Here is a 23,599-nt window from a genome sequence, read left to right as displayed (position 1 = left end):
AACCATTTATTTTATTTTTTAATAACCAATCATGAAAAGCAGCTTGAGCCTATCATACTTCTTTAATTCTTCAAGCATTCTAAAGCAGACTGAATGAAAGACTGCAGTATTTCCTGTTTCCCAAGTTATTTTTGGAGTTTAAATGATTTACTGAGTGTTAGGACCCAGAGGGAATAATTATAGAGTTTTATTGGATCATCACTGGGAAGAGATAAGGCATATAATTAGATAAAATGCCAAAATTGTCCTTCAAGCTACAGTATTTAACCAGGGTTTTATAAGATGAAGACGTCTTCATCAGCCATCCCTGCTTAATTAGCTTTAAATACAGAGAGAAATGTTGGTCACCCCGGCACTTATTTAACAGATAAGTTTAAATTTTTTTTTTTTTTTTTTAGACAAGGTACATTTTCGGAATTCGCAAAAATGGGACACCGTTACTGTATGTTCCTCTATTTGATACGGACATATAAAACAAAAATAAAAGCAATGAGATTTATCAATATCTGCAATAAATGTCTTCGCCATTTTAATTGTTAAATTAAACAATTAAAGGATTTGAGAATCTGAAGCCATCAACCATAAAAACAGATAACAATATGCCCAGACAAGTGCAATGATTTTTATAGTTCACCATAAATTCAATCATGGCTGCACACTATTGTAACAAACTCCTGAGGAAATTGGTGAAACTTTTGTTCTTAGATTATCCTTAATAACGAGTCATGTGTACAGTAGAGGTTTAGAAAACATACAATATTCCATTGTAAAATAACAATGTGAATCTTCATGAGTGATGAGTTGTCTGGAATAGACAGAACATCTTTAGACACATGCATTATGGAGCTGTAATGGTTAATTTAACCCTAAACTCTCGTCCTCGATTTAAATAAAGCTATACAGGCAATATCACAGGCTGTTCAGCAAAACTTGTGCTACACACTCCCCCATCACAGTTAATGAGGCATACTGCAGGTGTAGTGAATGCAAATGATTCTCTCTTTGAAGAGGCAGTCATAGATATCACTATACATTATTTCAATCAAATTTAATGGTTAGATTGAATTCAGAGGTTACCATGTGCAGGATCTGATACACAGTAAATGTTCCATAAAGGACATTTTGCAGATGCAAATAAAGGGGTGTCAGCCCTTTCCTGTCAATCCTGACCAATCAGAGAGAAGCTCAGCAGAACAGCAGCATTTTCCAAGATATGTAAAAATATGCTGCTATTGTGGGACACATACATTGTCTGTATTTGAATTCTTACTTTCAGTGGTTGTTCAATGAAAATGTTATTTAATTTAATTCAAATTAAATAGAAGGTTACTTATCACAACATATTTATGCACAACATTTAAAACATCCACATTTTTCTAGTTCTACAATTAAAAGTGCTTATGATTACCACTGTAGGTTACAACAACAGCTCTTAATCTTGTCATTAATTAACGGATAAACCGTAGATTGTTAAACTATTTTAATTTGAAGCAGACAGATATGGGAATATTATATAAAAACTTGAGATATATAGCACAAAAAACACAGTTACAGACATTTAAATGAAATCCGTTACAACAATATTTTCACACACTTCTTATTTTTTTTTACCTTACTAGCATATGAGGGAAGAGTGGGCATGCTTGAAGCATATATAATGTTTACACCAGATATAGTATAATGATATCAAAATACAATGATAATAAACAGCAAGAATCCTAACACAAGGCATTCATCTTTATTCTCTTGAGTTTGTTAATCACACTTACAATTCCATGGCGAAACACAGACTGGGAGAATCCAAAACAAAGTATATTTCCCAAGCTGGATGCTGAGCAAAATGACATTGTGATAAATCTATCAGGGTCCACTTTTTCAAAGAGGTCTGTTAAGTATAAGACAGAAACTGCTACAGTCCACAGGCTGCTGGGCAGGAACAGGGCGGCCTGTACCATGCCTGTTACTGTGACCCGCATCTGGCTCTTCTGCTGGGGCTGGGAAAAAGATTCACTGCTCTGTCCCATCTTCTTCATATGTTCACGCAGATAAACAAAGGTTTTGCCCCAAGAGATTAATAACGTGATCATCGGACAGGTGCAATATAGCAAATACAAGAAGTTTGCCACATGAAATAAATACAGGTCTACCTCTAAGCTTTCTGCTGGTGATGTTGTGTTCAGTTCATGTGAGGTAAAATTCTCTGGGACGGGCTCAAGCAAAAAATATGTTACTGTCCCCAAAGACAAAGAAAATAGAAGCACTATCTGATTCAGAACGAAGCCGACATATAATATGGCTCTAATATTCCTCCTAATCCAGATAAAGATTGCACGATGTTGAGGAACAATTGACATGTGGTAGAAAATGCTGATCCAGGCATTGCATGAGAAGTTGCCGCAAAAAAATTGATAAATCAAAGCTCTGCATAGCGTTTGAAGCCAGAAAGGTGACTCAAAAAAAAGCATAATAATGGTAATTGCAGTGACCAGTTGTTGAAATGTTGAATTGATGAACACAACAATTAACAAGAAGCGCAGTGGATTGCGAAGCGTCACTCCAGAGACTGGTCGCATTAGGCAAAAAAGGAAGATGATGTTGAAAACGATGGCTGTGAAGCAAAGGGGACTGGAGATCAAAACAAATAGCCATGGCTCCATCTTTAGTGTTACCTCCAATCAGTTGTGTGCAGCAAATGTCCTGCTCTTTCTGATACACCTAGGCTTTTATTACAACATCACCAATAAATAAGGTGAAAGTAAAATAGGTTGGTAAATGTAATGTGGCTCAACGGCCAGCCATAAGCAAATCACACTCATTCTTACATGGATTAAAACAGATCTACCCACAAGCTCTTCTTGAAGTGTTACGTAATCAGTGCAACTGCAAATAATTATTGTTTGATATATATAAAACTTGATATGTAAATACTTTATAAATAAAACTGTGTTTCACTTTATTTTGATGGTCCCGTGAACACATTCTGTTGACTATAAGTGATGTTGCTCCTACATGTCTACTAACTCTCATTAGAGTGGGGTTAGTATAAGTTGACATGTAGTTGCAAAGTTACTTCTAGTCAGTAGAATGTCTGTTGGAGGACCACCACAATATAGAGTTAGCAGATACTACTCTAATGAGAGTTAGTTGACATGTAGTTGCAAAGTTACACTGCAAAAATGTTTTTTTCTTCTGTCGAATCAACTCAGAGAACAATATTTTGAGTTTCTGTTGATCTCCATTGTATTAACAATTTTTTTTTACAATTTCAATGAACTCAACATTTTAAGGCAAACAGGTTACTTACTTGTTAGTTAAACTAACACTTTTTTTTTTTACAGTTTACTGAGTCAACAGAATGTTCAAAAGGGACCATCAAAATAAAATGTTACCTAAAACTGTTTATAAATATTGTATACTGCAGATTGAAGACTTTTATATTTGTATATTCCCCGATTTGACCGATTTTATCTCCAAAATGTCATCTGATGTGTATTAAGAAAATCGGATATGGGGATATTATGATAAGCAGATTTTGAGATTGCATTATTTAATTAGTGGTGTTTAATACTAATAACTGTAGTTACAACAGGTATAGAGATTTGAACAAGTCTCTAAAATAAAATACAAGGTCAATATACAAATGATTTCTGCCTGGTGGACAAAACAAAACAAAACAAAACATATTTTACATTGAAAAAGGGACCCAAGCCATATACCTTACAGCATCTTGTGGGTTGGCTCTGGCCCATTAGTAACCACACATAACACACAAGCAACCACATAGCAAGCAGCTTATAGTAGTGGGAAGTTTTGCTCAGGTAAGCACAACAGTGTCCACCACTGTAAAACCTTAAGTAAATGTTCATTATTGTAACTCATCGTTCACTTTTGCATATGCATGATGCAGCCGGGCTCCTGTATTAAAGTGTTTAATTAACCATGACAAGATTATGCAAACCTTTATGTGATATTTGCATTAGTTAGGATGTTGCATGCAATGTGAAAGACAATAATGACTTTAATAAAAGGTCTATATTGGCACAAAGGCCCAATGAAGTTACACATGGAAAAAATGCTAAATAATTTTCTAATCTGGCAATTCTTTTGATAAACTATTTAGTTTATTCTGTGATATTAAAAAGGGGGGAAGACATAATCTCTCCTCGTATGAATGAAGGAAAGGAATAGTGAATAAATAAAGCAATCGAAATATTTATAATTAAAATAATACAGTGACAGCCACTTTAATGTGAAATGAGACTAAAAACGACATTACCGACTAGAGGTTTTCAAGACATATTATTGTGCTAAGATAAAGTGCAAACCATTATTTTCACATCAAGTGTTTCACTTAATGCTCTTGGACTTATCCTCTTCTTAAATTCCACAACTAGAACTGTAATCGCAAAGTACTTATTTCTGTTGAATAAAAATCTAAAATTTTCTTTAAATTAATTTAAATTTTAGTAATGAGTACTTGCACAAAAATGTGGCTCAATGATGAAAAAAGTCTTTTTTTATTATTAAACATGTATTTACAATATAGCTGTACATTTACATTCCTACAAAACAGCCCCTAAAATAATTAATATCAATAGATGTACAAAAAGTTTAAGAGAGAAATATTTCAAAGGACACTTCAGTTTCAAAAGAGAAAGATAAAGATCTGTCAGTCCAGTCCAACATAATACAACCACTTATTTGTGATAACTGGGAAGAAATAAATATTATCTGAGAAAACAAAAAAACAAAAACAATGCCACTTACTTTACAATGATTATCTTGTGTACTGGAGTAAAGAACAGAAAATATCTGTTGTGTTAATTTAATAGACTTTTATGGAAGAGGTTAACCTTCCTTAATCAGGTAAAAATGTATAAGCATAACAAAATCTTTTCTTCAGAGTCAATACTGATTTTGTATCAAAGGCAAATATTAAAGGACTAGCTGCTACAGTTACGACCTACTCAGAATTGTGTGTGAAGATTATCAGTTATCCAGATCATTGAAGGATGTCTAGAGATATTCTTGTCATTTAGACACTGTGAACATGAAATTCAGTGATACGACATAGACACCAGATATTATTCTCCGTCTAAGGTGATCTCATGTCATAACATGATTAAATTTCAAAGGAATGTTCTCTGATTTTTAGACTAGTGCTCAAAGTTATTTTAGTCAAACTTCAGATGTACTTCTGTGTCAGTTAGTGTAACAGAAATTCACAAGTCCTGTAACATTACTGTGTACGATGAGGTTAAATGCTGTGGAATTTCCATAATCAGTTCACATATTCATAATGTCAAGAGAAAAACATGTCCAGGTAACCTAGAACAACTCAGCCAATCCAGAATCACACTACTGTTCAAAAGCTTGGGGTTGGTACGATAAAAAAAAAGAAAAAAAGTTTTTGAAAGACGTCTCATATGCTCACAAGGCTGCATTTATCTGATCAAAAAAGACAGTCAAAACAGTAATATTGAGAAATATTATTAGAAACTAAAATAACTGTTCTATTTTAATATATTAATTTCTGTGATGGCAAAGCTGAATTTTCAGCAGCAAGGATTCTTTGATAGAACATTCATAAGTAGAGCATTTTTTCCGAAATTAAAAAAAAATATTTACTGTCTTTACTGTAGCTTTTGGATAATTTAATGCATTCTTGCGGAGTAAAAACTTGAATTAAAAAAATATTACTGACCCATTAGGATTTATCCATTATCAATATGGCAGATATTTCACATCATAACACAGATGGGTAATGTTACATTAGACAGCATCATGTTTAAATCTACAATATTTCTGCGCATCTTTTCAATTTCGAATTAAGTCACTTTACTGAATGAGTTTGGTCTCTGTTAGTAGATTTCTTGTGAAACAAAAATAATTTCTTAAGGACAATTTTTAATTGCTCAGCATGTTTACATAAACTCCTTTCCTTCTTAACAATGCTAAGACTAAATAACGTAAAATCATTAGCCAGGTTTGGACAAGCTACTGTCCTCGACCTGAAGCACTGTACTATTGAAACAGTGAACCAGGACTTCCTCTCACAATGTTGCCATTTCAAAGATATTTCTGGCAACCAAAAAAAATTCACAGACTTATATGTGTGTTCAGTTTGTCATTTTGTTTAGAGTATAATTAACACTTCAGAATCTGCATTCATGCACTAAAGATGAAAGTGTCATTCTCCATTCCAGTTTCTATCCAGAGGGCATATTATTCAATTAATACGAACACCTCCTAACGCACCACTCACATCCCATAAATTACCTAATGTTGATTGATCCAACACTTGGGGCAAGCACTGTGAAAACTACAAGCTACTACTTACACAGATCAGAAGATTCCGCTGTTCCCAAAGCAAGGAAATCTCCAACTAACGATCCTTACTGGATAGAAAGTGCCTCACGGCACGTTTGCTGAAGGAGACACTGGAGGAACTGATAGCTGAACTGAAAACTACAGGGTCGGATTGTCCATCAGATGTAGTACTCTTGCATGCTGTCTCTCATGGAGTTGTGAAGGTGAAACTCTGCCCTGTAAGCAGCTTCAAGGCTACGTTGGTGCTCCTTTTCTTGGAGTCTTGCAGTTCTTTGAGCTTGTCGATGTTGGTAAAGGAAACGGGTCATCACAGCCAGCACACAGAGTGTACTGAAGACTGCAGCTGTCACCACACCTGCGAATCAGAATGGACACTCAGCTTATTTGTGTTTTGACACCTTTGCACTACCATTGGTCCATGGTGATTACATAACAGGTAGGTGTGCGCGGAGGCTCTGCCTTCTTTCACATGGAAATCTTTTCAGGTTCATTTATCCACACGAGATCGTCAAGATCAGATGGCCGAGAGTAAAAACTTGAACACACCGGAGAGCCAATTTACAAGTGAAAATTAAGTTGTACTTCAGATGAAACAAGACACTGATACCGTTTTCTCAATTTTGTTGTGTGTTTACTTTGTGATTGGGAGGAAAACGTCCAGCACATATTTACATATTCATCTAACCGTCTCTCTCAGTAGTGTGGGGGGCGTCAGATGTAAGATGTCGGTAACAGTATATCGCTGCTCAAATATTTTGAAATTCGTTTTGAAATAGATCTTCGCCGTGAGTATATCGGGGCCTTTACCCGTTAAAAGAAAATGCCATGTTTAAGTTAAACTTAATAGGCAGCATAATGTCCATTACAGCAGAAGTTATGTAGGATTTCTAAAATAATATTATATAAAATAAAATAATAAAATAAATTACAATTAGGTTAAATGGGCAAGTGAATAAATACTCTAAGGGTGCAACGGTTCAAATAGCCCACGGTTCGGTTTGTATCACAGTTTTAGGGTCACAGTTTCGGTATGGTTCGGTATGTGCTATATTCAGGGAAAAAAGACTACTGTCAAATAAAATAAAGAAAATAAGAACAAATAATCTAACTACAAGCAAAAGCACAAATAAATACAATAGAGCAAAGATACTAATAAAATAAACTATGCTTTCCAGGTATGTCTAACATTAGTTCCCCTTCAGGGACTACCGCTGCGTGAAATCGCAGTGGGAACGCCCTTCAGCGTGACGCGTCTGAAGCATGAATGAAATCAGTCAATGGAGAGATGGAGCGTCATAGCGAGTGACGTCATCGACCAGGAAGCTATAAATATCCCCTGAGCACACAATACGCCAGCTTTTTGTTACTTCAGCAAGCTCTGTGTGTGTCTGAAATCTATCGATTGTGTTTGTCTGTTTAGACAGGAGTTTCTCACTATATATATATATATATATATACATATATATATATAAAAACCAATATGAGTGTTAAAGTGACGAGCGAGCAATATAGAAAGTGTGTTTCCCCCTGTACACGATACATCACGGGTGGGGATACACATCAGCTGTGTGTTGCTTGTTTGGGATTGCAGCATGCCCAGTCGGCTCTCGAGGGGGTCGATTGTGAGCATTGCGCGCGTTTTCCCTTGAGAACTCTGCGCTCGCGGCGATCGCTCTTCGAGGAGAGTGGTTTGCTGCGAGCTCCCCGAGGCTCGGGTCCCGCTTCTGTTGAGGCAGAGCGGCGGCGCTTGTCTTGGGGCTCGCAGATGGATCTCACTGGCGACGTTGAGACGGGCTCCGCCCTATCTCAGCTATCTCCGGCGAGATCTAGTGCCTCTCACCCGGCTCTGGAAGCACGCGCTGCGGCGGTTACTTCTGCCCGGGTCGGGGCACATGATGTCGAACTTAGATTATCCAGTTCTGAGGAGCTTGATGTCGAAAGTTTTGCATCAGAAGAAACTAACTCGTCACTCCAGCATACTGCTGAAGAGGGGCTGATAGATGTGTTATCTCGGGCTGTTGAAAAGCTCAGCATCGAGTGGCCAACTGATAGGCAGGAGTCTAGTAATAAAAGCAAATTAGATGATAGATTTCTGTCTGCCCGTCCTCAGCCTTCTCGCCGGTGCTTACCATTCTTCCCAGATCTTCACTCTGAGGTTTCAAAGACCTGGGTCAGACCTGTTTCAAGCAGAATTTATACTGACCAGTCTAATGCTTATGGAAACATTTTTGGTGCAAAAGCTTCAGGGTACGTGACCATGCCGAAGGCAGAGGAGATGCTTGCTAGCTATCTCTCTCCTGCTTCGTCATCTTCACTTAAAGCACTGGCTCTGCCCTCTAAGCCACTAAAAAAAAAAAAAAAACTTCTGTGTTAGTGGGGAAGGCTTACTCAGCGGCAGGTCAGGCGGCTGCATGTCTACACACTGTGGCCATTATGCAGGCTTATCAGGCTGACCTGCTTAAAGATGCTTGTGAGGGGGGTGAACTTTCTGTTGATATGATTAATGAGCTCAGGCAGACTGCTGATCTCACTCTCCGGGCCACCAAGGAGACCGCTAAATCTATCGGCCGGTCTATGGCAGCCATGGTGGCCACAGAGAAACACTTGTGGTTGAGTCAGACCTCTATGAAGGAGAATGATAAGACTCTCCTTTTAAATGCTCCAGTTTCGCCTGCGGGCCTCTTCGGTGACGCTCTTCACTCTGTCACGGAGAGGTTCCAGGAAGAGAAGAAACAGGCGGCTGCTTTCAGAAATTTATGCCCCTTAAAGTGCGTGTCGCTGGGGCTGCTGAGCGAGGGCAGTCCCAGCCGCCGAGTACTTCAAAAAGAGCGCAGCAGAAACGGAGTGTCGCGTCTCGTGCCCCCCCCGCAGAGAAACTGGAGGGACGAGGCGAGGCGCTCTCCGGCGCGACCTTCTCGGGGTAGGGCTGATCTGAGGACAGTCATTATCGCCAAAAAGGTCGCTTCGAAAAAATCCTGACGTACTGAACGTCAGGACCCTGAGGGTGGTCCCCATCGTGGAAGACTTGAGTTCACTGCACAAAAACACGGTGCCCTGTCTTTCCCGATGCCCTCAGGGGTCTGCTCTACTAACCCTGCCTATACAGGGCGTAGAGAGACTCGGCGAGCGATTTCCAGAGGGACGCTCGCCCCCTCCGAGGAGGGTTGTGGAGTGCCCAGACCAGCTGTTCCCTGCCAGTACGTTACAGGGCGCTGTGTCTGTCACTCGGGATGTTCATCCAGAGGCCAGCCTCGAGAGGCTGGTTCCCTTATTACAGTTCCTGGCGGAATGGAAAATTCTCCCCAATGTTTCTCAGTGGGTCCTGAATACTATAGAGAAAAAGGAGCTATAGAGCGGGTTCCTCCACCCAGCAGGGAGTTAGGATACTACAGCCGGTACTTCATCGTTCCGAAAAAAGATAGAGGGCTGCGTCCCTTTCTAGATCTGCGTCTCTTAAATCGCGCTGTTGGGAAGCTCAAATTCAAGATGCTCACTCTCAAGCAGATCGTGTCACAAATCCGATCCGAGGACTGGTTTCGTCACGATAGGTCTAAAGGACGCTTACTTCCACGTATCTGTCCTCCCTGATCACAGGAAGTTCCTGAGGTTCGCTTTCGGGGGCGAAGCTTACCAATATCCGGTTCTTCCGTTCGGCCTAGCACTGTAACCCCGCACGTTCACAAAGTGTATGGATGCGGCTATAGCCCCGCTGAGGCTGCAGGGCATCCGTATCCTGAACAACAGGCGGTTCGGCATCGAGATGTCGTTCTTGCTCACATCAAGAGGTTGGGGTTGAGGCTCAACGCCAAGAAGAGTGTTCTTTCTCCATTACAGAGAACCACTTTTCTCGGTGTAGTGTGGGATTCGACGACGATGCAGGCACAGTTGTCACAGTAGATCAGGTCAAGCTAGGCCAGTCATCCACTGTAAAACAGTTCCAGAGACTGTTAGGTCTCGTGGCAGCTGCGTCCAACGTGATACCTTTTGGCCTCCTGCACATGAGACCGTTACAGTGGTGGCTCAGAACCAGAGGATTCTCCCCGAGGGGAAATCCACTTCGCATGATTACATTGGCAAAGCTTAAATGAGTTTAGTTTTAAACACCAATAGTAACGTGTGCAGTTCAGGTCTCGTCTGCGCTCGAGCGCTATCAACTCCGGCGTAAATGACTGGTCATGTTCGAGCATTTGGCACTCACATTGAACAGAGTTTACAAAGAGAAAGTTTTGTTCACGTTTTTTTGATTATGTCTGTTTTACGCATTGTTATTTTCAACAAACCAGATTATAGATGCGTCATCAGTTTTGAGATCAAACCATGGATCAAACGTGGTGCAAGTGAGTTCTGAACAGGGGTGGAGAACGGTATGGTTCGATTTTTTACAGAGAACCGTTACACCCCTAGAATACTCACACATTCTACAAATTCTCTTTCTCCTTTAATGGAACATTTATGCTGCCTACAAATATCTAACAGTCAACAATCCCTTGTGACAATTTTAATGGAGATTTTATCACCATAAATTACTGCGCACAACAAATTACCAATACAAAGTCATTACCCGTTTCTGAAATAAAAACACCAAAAAGAAAAGATGAACATAAACAATACGTGTGATAGTGAAAGCTCATTTCATACTTCACTGACTGTTACAAATGAAAGAATGAAGCAGACTGAGATGGTAAAACAAACCTCCGATTACAGCTGAATCAGACTGGCTGTCGTCTTCACGAAGCCCGTTATCTTTTCCCACCTCCTCTCCATGATCTACAGGATGCATCACACAGAAATACAGCACAGATTGAACTCTAAAGAAATCTGTTTCCTCTGATAGTGCAATGTGTGCAATATGCAGTTGCTTTACATTTTAAGGGGTCATCCCTTTTGTTTTTAAATGCCCAATTAGACTTCCTTTTCATCACTGTTGGGCAAGTTACTTTAAAAAAGTAATTAGTTACAGTTACTAGTTACTTCTTCCAAAAAGTAACTAAATTAGTTACTCAGTTACAAATTATAAAAGTAACTAGTTACTTCAGAAAGTAACTATTTCATTACTTTCAAGTACATTTTCAAATGTGACCACACCTCCACCCCTCTTTAACGGAACTTAAAATACATGTGCATGTTCAATTATTTATGATAAATCTGAATATTATAATGAAATGGACACTTAATACAATACATTATTAAAAGTACATCCGTATCCTTTCTAGAACAGGCAAGAGCTTTCTAGCCCCGCAGCTCGCGTCAACAGCGCCTTGCATCACCCTAAACCTAGTGTTGCGTGTCCACTACAGCGACAAAACTCCGCTCAGTGACGTTGCAATGCTTTAACACCTCTGCTTTGGGGTGTAGGCCTACGTGTCTGTTGCGAGTGTGTTTAATCTGTGTTTTTTTTTTACACGCGGACAATATAATCATCAGAGATTCACGCGATTACGTTTAGAAATAGACAAGCCTTGATTCCAAATCTACCAAGCAAGTATATCCTGTCAATTTTATAAACTTTTATAAAACCAGCCAATATAATCACAATGAACACATCCAAAATAAAATTGCCTATTTAAGATATATAAAAACTGCACAGGTCTAATTTGTATACAAAATTATTTATGCACGAAAATCAGCATAAACTCCGGCACAATCTGCATATTTTTAAACTCTCAAGACAATTGTTATATAGCCTATATGTTAATATTTAATTTTGGATGTGTTCATTGTGATTATACTGGCTGGGTTTATAAAAGTTGTACAATTTACAGGATATCTTTGTTTGGGGCATTTGGAAACAAAGCTTGTCTATTTCCGAAAGGAGTCGCGTGCATCTCTGATGATTATATAGTGTGTGTTGAAAAAAACAAAGATTAAACACACTCGCAACAGACACACCCCAAAGCAGAGACGTTATAGCATTGCCAGCGGGAGTTTTGCCGCTGTAGTGGACACACACCGATAAAACAATAAGCGGATGGCGGGCAGGTGCGGCTTTGAAAATTGGTCAAAAACCGTTGGTGCGGATGGATGGCGGACAGATGATGAGTTTTGTGATGCGGTTGTGGATGAAATAATAGCCCATTCGCGGATCTCTCCTGTCCACTAACCAAGGAAGAACAGTAAAAAAAGTCTTTGCCTCTCTGCTCAGAGATCTAGTTGGTCTGATGAAAAAAAAACGCTTCAATTATATATATAATACATATATATATATAGTTAGGAGAAAATCTAACTAAATCTAAATCTAATCTAATTTATTTCAAATCTAGATCAAAAGTATATATATATATATATATATATATATATATATATATATATATATATATATATATATATATATATACTGGGTTAGATAGGAGAAAATCAAGGCGATTTAAAAGGCGAACACTTAAAAAAAGTTCCATATATATATATATACATAATATATATAATAACAACTAATATTATGTTAGATGAAGTTCCATATATATATATATATATATATATATATATATATATATATGGAAAAAAAATGTTTAGTGTTCGCTTTTGAAATCGCATCGATTTTCTAACCCATCCACAGGAGGTCTTTATCATGGAAATTGTAACTATAAAGCCAGGTGACCCACTGTCATCACAATTACCATGGTGAATTGGTAGATGTTTCCCACCAAACACATCCTTTTTATTTGTTATTTAGGTGATGGATATGATGTCAGACAACATTCAATACCAAAAAAAATCTTTCAACGAAATGCTACACATATGATGCAATCAAATGCAAAAACTATCTATTGTCAAACAGCTCGATCATTTCGTATTGATGTCTAAGAACTTACCTAAATGAGATACAGAGGTTGAAAGGTCAGCTAATGCTCCGCAATTTGATTCCAGTAAATGTCCTCGTATGCTGACCAGAGAGCTACCTCTGTTCAATAACACTGCCTTCAGTGGAGCAACGTGGTTATACTGGACAGATGAAAAGCAGCCGATGAATCCTTTGGACCCAGCATGAGCTACCTCATCATCCATTACATCACTTCCTGTTTGGAAAAAGAAAATAATAAAATGTATAAACGTCAGACGTTGTTTCTGTCACACACATTTACAGTAATTATTCATTAAAAACACTGCTTTCAGCTATTGTGAGCATTTGATTTCAAAAGTTACAATTACGGACAGCCACGAACATATTATGAAGTTTCACTGTTTTCAAATCCCTGTATATTCCAGAAGCAAGCACACTTCTGCTCATGTGTTTCATGATTGCTAGCAACCTTGAGTGACTGAAGGCTTATCTTTTTTCATTGTTGAATCACCCTTGTTGAATGTCTGGAAAGGGGCAAATTCAAACCCATCAAGCATCACGACAGGTTCTGAATAGTCAAGGCACTATGTAGTGGAAGAACTTCGGTATGTATCAAAATATGTATTTTTAATCGATATTACAGATAATGTAAAGGATTTAATAAGTGTCTTTTTAAATAGGATCAATTCATTTAATTACCTGTGACTTTTCCTAAAGTCAGTGACTTCATAGTGTTAAACGCTGCATCATATGAAAGTGTGTACTTCTTATTTTCATGGTCAACCTATAAAAAAAAACAAGGGCAGTTGAGTGAATACATGAAAATCTCAAAGAGCTACAGTACAGGTGAATCAAAAGGCAATGTCCTACATAACTATTGTATATTGACTGCATTTCACCTTTACTGCTTTGTGTATTGATCTTCCCCCCCCCCCCAAAAAAAATCAATGTAAAAAAGCAATTCAATCAACCATATTCCAGTTATGCAAAGTATTTTGTGTTCCTACATTTGCTAACCATAGCATGTTTCACGTATGCAGTGAAATATAACACCTGAACAAACACGTCCTTTCCCTCCCGCTGGATGTGAACTCTATGCAGTCGTCCGTCTGCCAGGCTGCTCAGGATGGGGCTGAACACATCCGGTCTCTTCTCCTTATGCAGTTGGTACCAGATTTGTAAACTCCCTGAGAGGAACAGATGCATTAGCAAATTTGGCAAAAGTTACTTATAGCTCTAGTCAGGGATGAATGATTTTGTTGTGAGCATGTTGTAAATCATTGTGAAAAACCATTTTATCATCCATTTGGTACTTGGATTAGTCAAGCAAAAATTTAAACCATTCACCAGTCATGGTGAATTATGTACGTTCCAATATAATAGTGAGTCATCCTGTAGCGTTCTTACAGAGCTCAGCATATGGATTTTACAGCTCCAGCTCCCAAGAAGAGGCTTGCATAAGTCTATAAGACAATGTATTTATATATAGACTACGCAGGACCTTAGCAGCTGCTCTTAAAGATTTATAAATATTAATTCCCTGGCAGCCTCTAGCCCTTTTTACTCTGTATTGAATTTGTCAATACACATTTATTTGTCCCTCCTACACACATATAGTGCAGATAAATGGTCAAGGTGCAGGTCAGTGCTGAGATTCCCTCACAAAGTTGGTACAGTTATATCTGAGACATCTCTTGACTTTCTTTATGTGCCAAAGATTACTGCACTTAACACTTTTATGTCAATATTTCTAAAACAGCATTGTGATTGGATTTTGCACAAAAAGAATGTGGGTGGTAATATTATGTGAGTGTTGCACAATAAAAATCCATATTTTGGTAAGCTGGGTGAAGGCATGACTGATCTTAAAATAATAGCTCTTTCGGCATTTTACTGCCTCTTCCATGGAACACACAACTTAGTTTAGTGGGATTCTGCTCTTTTCCACACAATGAAAATGAAAGGTGACCAAAAGGACAAAAAAGTCTCATAAAAGCACCATAAATCATAAATCGATTCATATCATACAGTTTTTGATGTTAGTTACGTTTCATGTTTTTATATATTTAAATATGGAGCATCAAGGTGTCATTGAGGTCAAATGTTCTCATTTTATCTCTAAAACTATTCTATGACTTAGGAAGACTTGGAATATAAAATAAGTAATTTGTACTATTGTTATGATATATTTGAGTTTTATTTTATAGTGTTTATTAATGTTTTGAACAAGCTATTATATTTATATTTTCTATATAAGCTATTATTTTATATTTATTAAAATTATGGTTTCAAAAGTTTTAGTTTGTCATTTTATTTTATGATTAGCTTTAATTTACTTTTATTTCAGGTTTTGTAATTTCAGTACTTCAACTTTATTTTAATTTAAGTGTTTAATTCATATTTTGTATAGTTTTATATTTAGTTAACAATAAAAACATATAGTTATGGTGCTTTTGTCATTGCTGGAGCTTGACGAAAGAATGTCATATGGGTTTGGGACGACATGAGAACAAATAAATGATGACAGACTTTTCATTGTGATAGTTGAGTGAACTATCTTTTTAGGAGATTTAATGTGACCTTGAAGAACAGCATGAAATTAGAAGCTTTGGTTATGTGAAAAAGCCTGATCTAGGTTGGCTGTTAATGTTTTGCTAGTTAATTGCGATTTACTGTTAATATGATTCGTACACCTTCCAGTGATCTACAAGGTGACAGTTAAAGAACCAGTTCAGCGGGATTAATCAACAGCCTTGTGGCCTTAATCTAATTAGAGAAGTACACAATCAGAGAACTATAACTTTTTATGTTTCTTTGAATTTAATCTCGTTGTACATTATCCCAGATAATAGGGGACGTGAGTAATTAATTTAATACTGCAATATCCCTATTATAGACATATAAACCTTTCATAAACTAATATGATCTATGACAACCGTTTGGACAGCCATCTCACCGTTTCGTGCTAAGATGATGGCTACATACTGCTGGCTGAGAGTGTTGACTGTGAGCAGCAGGGCAGGACTCTGAGTGGTCTGGAAACTCAGTGCCATGTTGTCTCTGGTCTTGCTGTATTGAGAGGGGACAGTCAGCACTGTGGCCGACCTGTTCTGTATGACGGAGAATGGCTCCTGAAATATGTAGGTGACCGACGCTCCTCTTTCAAAAGACATGGACACCTCTGTGGACACAAAAACACCAGATGGATATTGTCATTGGCTATAAATCAGACTACACCTGATTTCCTTCAAGTTTTGTTTAAACGCATTAAACACGGGGTATGTGACTATAGAAAATCTGTGAAGACAAACTCTGAATGTTGGCTTGATAATTCCTTGTCTGAAAAGTAAAAAAAGGGCTGCTCAGCTTTAAACTCAACATTATAGGCCATTTACAACTCACTTTTTTACCCATAATATGATGACAGACAGACAGAGGGAGAAAGAAAAAGAGAAAGAAAAAAGAAAGAAAAAAAGAAAGAAAGCAAAAAGAGAGAAAAGAAAGCAAAAAGAAAGAAAGAAGACAGAAGGAAATAAAGAAGAAAAAGAAAGAAAAAAAGAACAAAGAAAGAAAGTAGGACTCAAAGCATGTTTAACACAAAATTTAATATTCCAAATATTAAATATATTGCACTATTGCAGCAAGAATTAGAAGAAATACAGTGATGTGATTAAGTTAGGACACCCATGCTAAAGTTGCCTAAAAAGAGGAATAAAAAAATAATCTTTTGGAAATTGATCGTAATGCCTTATTTAAAAAAAAAAATGAGGAAAATCCAACCTTTAAGGACACCAATTTTCTTTGTGAATGAATAATGTATCATAAATAAATAAATGTTCTTCCTTAAAATACAGGGTGCATAAGTCAGGACACCTTTTAAAGGCCAGTTATTTCATGGATCCAGGATAATATGCATCCTGATAAAGTTCCCTTAGCCTTTGGAATTAAAATATCCCCACATCATCACATTCCCTTCACCATACCTAGAGATTGGCATGGTTTTACTTCAGTTAGCCTAATAGCTGGTTTGATTTGCATTGAAAGATGATGTGGGGATATTTTAATTCCAAAGGCTAAGGGAACTTTATCAGGATACACCCTGTTTTTTAAGGAAGAACATTTATTTATTTATGATACATTATTCATTTACAAAGAAAATTGGTGTCCTTAAAGGTTGGATTTTTCCTAATTTTTCCAATTAAGGCATTAAGATCAATTTCCAAAAGATGATTTTTTATTCCTCTTTTTAGGCAACTTTAGCATGGGTGTCCTAACTTATTCACATCACTGTACTTTGGCATTAATAATCATGTTTTCTTCTCTGTCTGTATTTGAACAAGTCAAGTCAAGTCAAGTCAAATATATTTATATAGCACTTTTCACAATACAGATTGTATCAAAGCTGCTTCACAGTATCAATCAAAACATCTTAACAATGTTTGTTTATTACTGGAAAAAAAAGACATCCAAGTTTGGTAGAGCTAATCAATGGTATGATTGGTTAATTAATTTGAATATCCCCAACTGAGCAAGCCAAAGGCAACAGTGGCAAGGAACCGAAAAACTCCATCCAGTGACCTAATGGTGTCCTAACACCCCATCAAATGACCGAATGGAGAAAAAAAAAAAAAACCTTGGGAGAACCCAGGCTCAGTCGGGGGCCAGTTCTCCTCTGGCGTTTATGAACTAGAGGCCGAATTTACAGTAACTGTAAGATAAAAATTTATATGAATGCCTGGCTAAATAGATGTGTCTTCAGTCTAGTTTTAAACTGGGAGAGAGAGTCTGAGCTACGAACACTATCAGGAAGGCTATTCCAGAGCTTCGGAGCTAAATGTGAAAATGCTCTGCCTCCTTTGGTGGATCTGGATATCCTAGGAATGACCAGAAGCCTCGAATCTAGTGATCTTAAAGAGCGCGATGGATTGTAAGGCGATAGAAGATCCGATAAAAACTGGAGCTAAACCATTTAGAGCTTTATAAGTCAAAAGCAATATCTTGTATTTAATACGGAACTTTATAGGTAACCAATGAAGTGATGATAAAATCGGTGTTATATGATCATATTTTCTTGATCTAGTAAGAACTCTAGCGGCTGCATTTTGGACTAACTGTAGCTTGTTTATTGAAGATGCAGGACAACCAGCTAATAAAGCATTACAGTAATCTAGTCTCGAGGTCATGAATACATGAACTAACTTTTCTGCATCAGAGACTGATAGCATATTACGTAGCTTAGCAATGTTTCTAAGGTGGAAAATGGCTGTTTTTGTAACATATGAAATATGCTTTTCAAAAGACAGGTTGCGGTCTAGTATAACACCCAGGTCTTTTACTGTAGCGGATAAAGTAACAGGGCATCCTACTATGTTAAAGTCGTGCTGTGAAGGGTTTTGTGGACGGTTTTTAGAACCGATAAGTATTACCTCTGTCTTGTCTGGATTTAATAAAAGAAAATTACGCGTCATCCAATCTTTTATATCATTAACACAATCTGTCAATTTGGATAATTTAGCGTATTCATCTGGCCGTGATGAAATATATATTTGAGTGTCATCAGCATAACAATGGAAACTAATTCCATGTTTCCTTAGAATATTACCAAGTGGCAGCATATATATTGAGAATAATAAAGGGCCTAACACAGATCCCTGCGCCACTCTATAGTTTGCCGAAGTTATAATCGATTTTTCTCCATTCAAGTAGACGAAATGGTAGCGGTCAGATAAGTATGACCTGAATCAGCTTAATGCTTGTCCTTGAACACCAGTGTAATTTTGTAGTCGATCTAAGAGTATTGTGTGATCTATAGTATCGAACGCAGCACTAAGATCAAGTAAAACTAGTACTGAGATACAGCCTTGGTCCGAAGCTAAAAGTAAATCATTTGTGATTCTAACAAGCGCAGTTTCAGTGCTATGATGTGGCCTGAATCCAGACTGAAACTTTTCATAGATGTCGTTTTCTTGCAAGAAAGAGCCGAGTTGAGCAGACACAACTTTTTCTAATATTTTTGACATAAATGGAAGATTCGAAATGGGTCTGTAATTTGCTAGGTTATTTGGATCTAATTGTGGTTTCTTAATAAGAGGTTTTATAACTGCCAGCTTGAACGTTCTTGGAACATGACCTAAAGATAAAGATGAGTTAATAATATTGAGAAGAGGCTCTTCCACTATAGGTAACACTTCTTTCAGTAGTTCAGTTGGTATAGGATCTAATAAACATGTTGTTGTTTTAGATGAAGTGATAAGTTTATTTAACTCTTTTTGTTCTATGGTTGTAAAGCATTGTAATTGTTCTTGCGGGGTGATAATTGCGGCTGAATTATAAGGCGCGAGCAGAGATCGAACGTTTACGATTTTGATTCTGATGCTTTCAATTTTCTCGGTGAAGAAGTTCATGAAATCATTACTACTAAACTGTAACGAGGTATTTTGTTCAGACGACGTCTGTTTATTTGTTAGTCTAGCCACGGTATTAAATAAAAACCTTGGATTATTTCGGTTGTTTTCTATTAATTTGCTGAGGTGCTCCGCCCTGGCCGTTTTAAGGGCCTTTTTATAACGTGACATACTGTCTTTCCACGCGATTCTAAAGACCTCTAAATTAGTTTTTTCCATTTACGCTCTAAATTACAGGTTTCTCTCTTTAAAACATACGTAGTATTATTGTACCATGGTGCTATACTTTTTTTCTCTGACCTTTTTTAATCTAATGGGTGCAACAATATCGTCCCGGGTTACGTATGTAACCCTAGTTCCCCGAAGGGACGGACGCTGCGTGAAATCGCAGTGGGAACGCCCTCAGCGTGACGCGTCTGAAGCATGAATGAAATCAGTCAATGGAGAGAATGAGCGTACGGCGAGTGACGTCATCGACCAGGAAGCTATAAATATCCCCTGAGTACAATATACGCCAGCTTAAAAGTTACTGAAGCAGCGACCCAAGGGGATGCCGAGAGTATGGCAGGACACGCAGCGTCCGTCCCTTCGGGGAACTAGGGTTACATACGTAACCCGGGACGTTCCCCTTCAGGGACTACCGCTGCGTGAAATCACAGTGGGAACGCAATACCCACATCCCCATACGACCAAATCCCCGTCGCGTGTCATTAGGAGACACAAACCGACGAGAGAACCTGAGCCCCGGGAGTGGAGCTAAGATCGAGGGAATAAAATCTAACGAAAGTGTGCGGTGAGGACCAGCCTGCCGCATCACAAACGTCCTGAAGAGAAGCTCCTGAAAGAAGAGCTGTAGAAGCAGCCATACTCCGGGTGGAATGAGCCCTTACAGCCAAATGTGAAGGCTGATGGGCCGAACCATAAGCAAGTGGGATGGCCTCGACCACCCACTTGCTCATCCTTTTTCTAGATGCAGGACACCCCTTCTTAGGTGACCCAAACAGACGAACAGTTGTTCCGATCTCCTCCACAGGGCAGCTCTGTGGACGTAAGCATCAAAACCCAAACTGGGCACAGCAAATTAATTTTCTCCTGGTCTGACGTCAGAAAAGGCGGAGGACAGAAAACCTGCAGAACCATAGGTCTAACTGAAACAGTTGGAACCTTAGGAACATAACCTGGTCTCGGAAAGAGAAAGGCCTTAACCAACCAGGAGCAAATTCCAGGCACGAGGGAGCCACCGAAAGTGCTTGAATATCTCCAATTCTTTTTAGAGATGAGATAGCGAGAAGAAGGATAGTCTTTAGAGTAAGAAACTTTTCCGAAACTTCCTCGATGGGCTCGAAAGGAGCAAGGGAGAGACCTTCTAAGATGATGGCCAGATCCCAAGCTGGTACCCTCGTGCGAACTGCAGGCCTCAGCCTCAAGGTGACACGAAGGAAGCGAGACATAAGTGGGTGTTTCCCGAGGGAACCTCCACTTGAAGGGGTGTGGTAAGCAGCTAAGGCCGCCACATACACCTTCAGTGTGGAGTGGGATAACCCTGTGGAAAGACGGTCCTGCAGGAAATCCAGGACTGTACCAACCGGGCAGTTAAGACCAGAGACCAGAATCTATGAGCTGGGCCCCCTCAGAGGCCAAGCCCACAGCCTCCATAGCTCTAGACAGGGGTGAAGGATCGACCCACTCGCCTGAGAGAGCAGATCTCTCCTGATCGGTATCTCTAGGGGAGAGCCGTTGAGGAGAGACACTAGGTCCGCAAACCATACCCGGGCCGACCAGAACGGGGCTATTAGCAGGAGACTGAGCCCGTCCCGGCGAACCCTCTCCAGAACTCCTGGGAGCAGAGCGATCGGGGGAAAAGCGTAAGAGCGTGACCTCGGCCACGGATGTACCATCGCATCCAACCCCAGCGGGGCTGGATGGCTGAGAGAGAACCACAGCGGGCAGTGTGATGTTTCTCGAGAAGCAAATAGGTCTACCTCGGCAAGACCGAAATGTTTCCATAGGAGTTCCACCACCTCGGGGTGAAGACTCCATTCCCCGGGCCTCGGCCCCTGTCTTGACAGGATGTCTGCCCCCTGATTTAAATACCCCGGGAGATAAAAGCTCTCAGAGAAAGAATTTTCCCCTGGGACCATAGAAGGATCTGACGTGCCAGTTTGTAAAGCGGGCGAGAACGCAAACCCCCCTGATGGTTGATATAAGAAACCACCGATGTGTTGTCTGTCTGGACAAGAACATGGTGGCCCCTTAGGTCTGGGAGGAAGTGTTTCAGAGCCTGAAACACCGCCAACATCTCTAGGCAGTTTAAGTGCCACAGATGATGATGGTCCTCCCACAGACCCTGAGCCGGGCGACCATCCATGATCGCCCCCCAACCCGTGAGAGAGGCATCTGTCATTAGCATAACGCGACGACAAGGAGCTCCTAACACAGGGCCTTGGGACAGAAACCAAGGATCTTTACACATGATCAGGGCGTGATGACACCGTCGCAAACTCACGATCATGCGAAGCGGATTTCCCCTCGGGGAGAATCCCTTGGTCCTGAGCCACCACTGTAACAGTCTCATGTGCAAGAGGCCAAGAGGTATCACGTTGGATGCAGCTGCCATGAGACCTAGCAGTCTCTGGAACTGTTTTACAGTGGATGACTGGCCTAGCTTGACCTGATCTACTGCAGCGAGAATCAAAGCAATACGAGCAGGTGACAATCGTTCCTGCATCGTCGTTGAATCCCACACTACACCTAGAAAAGTGGTTCTCTGTAATGGAGAAAGAACACTCTTTTTGGCGTTGTGCCTCAGCCCCAGTCACTTGATATGAGCAAGAACGACATCTCGGTGCCGAACCGCCTGTTGTTCCGATTGAGCTAGAATCAAGCAATCGTCTATATAGTACAGAAAGCGGATGCCCTGTAACCTCAGCGGGGCTATAGTAGCATCCGTACACTTCGTGAATGTTCGGGGTGACAGTGCTAGGCCGAACGGAAGAACCCGATATTGGTACGCTTCGCCCCCGAAAGCGAACCTCAGGAACTTCCTGTGTTGAGGGAGGATAGATACATGGAAGTAAACGTCCTTTAGATCTATCATGACAAACCAGTCCTCGGATCTGATTTGAACATCCCCAATGACAGACACAGCGCCCTGTAACGTACTGGCAGGGAACAGCTGGTCTGGGCACTCCACAACCCTCCTCGGAGGGGGCGAGCGTCCCTCTGGAAATCGCTCGCCGAGTCTCTCTACGCCCTGTGAAGGCAGGGTTAGTAGAGCAGACCCCTGAGGCCATCGGAAAAGACAGGGCACCGTGTTCTTGTGCAGTGAACTCAGGTCTTTCACGATAGGGACCACCCTCAGAACCCTGACGTTCAGCCCGTCAGGACTTTTTCGACGCGGCCTTTCTGGCGACAATGACTGTCCTCAGATCAGTCCTGCCCCGAGAAGGCCGCGCCGAAGAGCGCCCCGCCTCGTCCCTCCAGTTTCTCTGCAGGGGGGCACGAGACATGACACTCCGCTTCTGCTGTGCTCTTTTGGAAGACGAACTCGACGAAAGACTTTGCTCTGGTTGAACATTCTGCGTGACAGACACAGTGCCCTGTAACGGCGCACCGGCAGGGAACGACTGGTCTGAACACACTAGAACCCTCCTTAGAGGCGGCGAGCGTCCCTCGGGAAAGCACTCGCCAGACCCTTCTACGCCCTGTTTCGGCAGGGTTAGTAGGACGGGCCCCTGAGGGCGCCGGGAGAGACAGGGCACCCTTAAGGGAGGTGAACGCAAGTCTCTCTCGGCGGGGACCCCCCTCAGATTTCCTTTGAGCAGGTCGGCCTGAAAAGCCTGCATAAAAGTCATCGTATGCAAACATGCAGCCGCCTGCCGAGCCACCGAGTAAGCCTTCCCCACCAGCACAGAGGTATATATATTTATTTATTTATTTTTTTTTTGGTGGAAGAGCCGGTGCTTTAAGTGAAGACGATGAAGCAGGAGAGAGATAGCTCGCGAGCGTCTCCTCCGCCTACAGTATCGTCACATAACCAGCAGATTTAGCACCAACAATGTTACCATAAGCATTGGACTGATTTGTG

General features: G+C 40.0%; 2 protein-coding genes across 2 annotated transcripts in view; both read right to left on the bottom strand.

Moving 5' to 3' along the window:
• Positions 1 to 1,718: 1,718 nt before the first annotated feature.
• On the bottom strand, positions 1,719 to 2,657 carry tas2r203 (taste receptor, type 2, member 203). The gene has a single exon (XM_077215118.1). It carries the CDS (start codon positions 2,655 to 2,657, stop codon positions 1,719 to 1,721), a length of 939 nt encoding a protein of 312 aa, XP_077071233.1.
• Positions 2,658 to 4,491: 1,834 nt separating this feature from the next.
• The window catches only part of cntnap5a (contactin associated protein family member 5a), a 158,753-nt gene continuing 139,645 nt past the window's right edge, over positions 4,492 to 23,599 (bottom strand). Inside the window, exons 19-24 of the mRNA XM_077216325.1 lie at positions 16,065 to 16,289; positions 14,162 to 14,295; positions 13,808 to 13,892; positions 13,140 to 13,343; positions 11,023 to 11,097; positions 4,492 to 6,685 (exon numbers count right to left, since the gene is read on the bottom strand). Coding sequence (XP_077072440.1) covers positions 6,489 to 6,685; positions 11,023 to 11,097; positions 13,140 to 13,343; positions 13,808 to 13,892; positions 14,162 to 14,295; positions 16,065 to 16,289 — 920 coding nt within the window. The 3' untranslated portion in view covers positions 4,492 to 6,488. The remainder of the gene's footprint in view (positions 6,686 to 11,022; positions 11,098 to 13,139; positions 13,344 to 13,807; positions 13,893 to 14,161; positions 14,296 to 16,064; positions 16,290 to 23,599) is intronic.

The sequence above is a fragment of the Siphateles boraxobius genome, unplaced genomic scaffold (genome assembly GCF_051911475.1).
Source record: "Siphateles boraxobius isolate OS27281-9 unplaced genomic scaffold, OSU_SipBor_1 7, whole genome shotgun sequence".
In the NCBI taxonomy this organism is placed as follows: domain Eukaryota; kingdom Metazoa; phylum Chordata; class Actinopteri; order Cypriniformes; family Leuciscidae; genus Siphateles; species Siphateles boraxobius.
This window is presented reverse-complemented; position numbering and strand designations above follow the sequence as displayed.

Coding starts and splice junctions, on each gene's coding strand:
- tas2r203 (XM_077215118.1), bottom strand. CDS start 2,657: ATGGAGCCATGGCTATTTGTTTTGATCTCCAGTCCCCTTTGCTTCACA.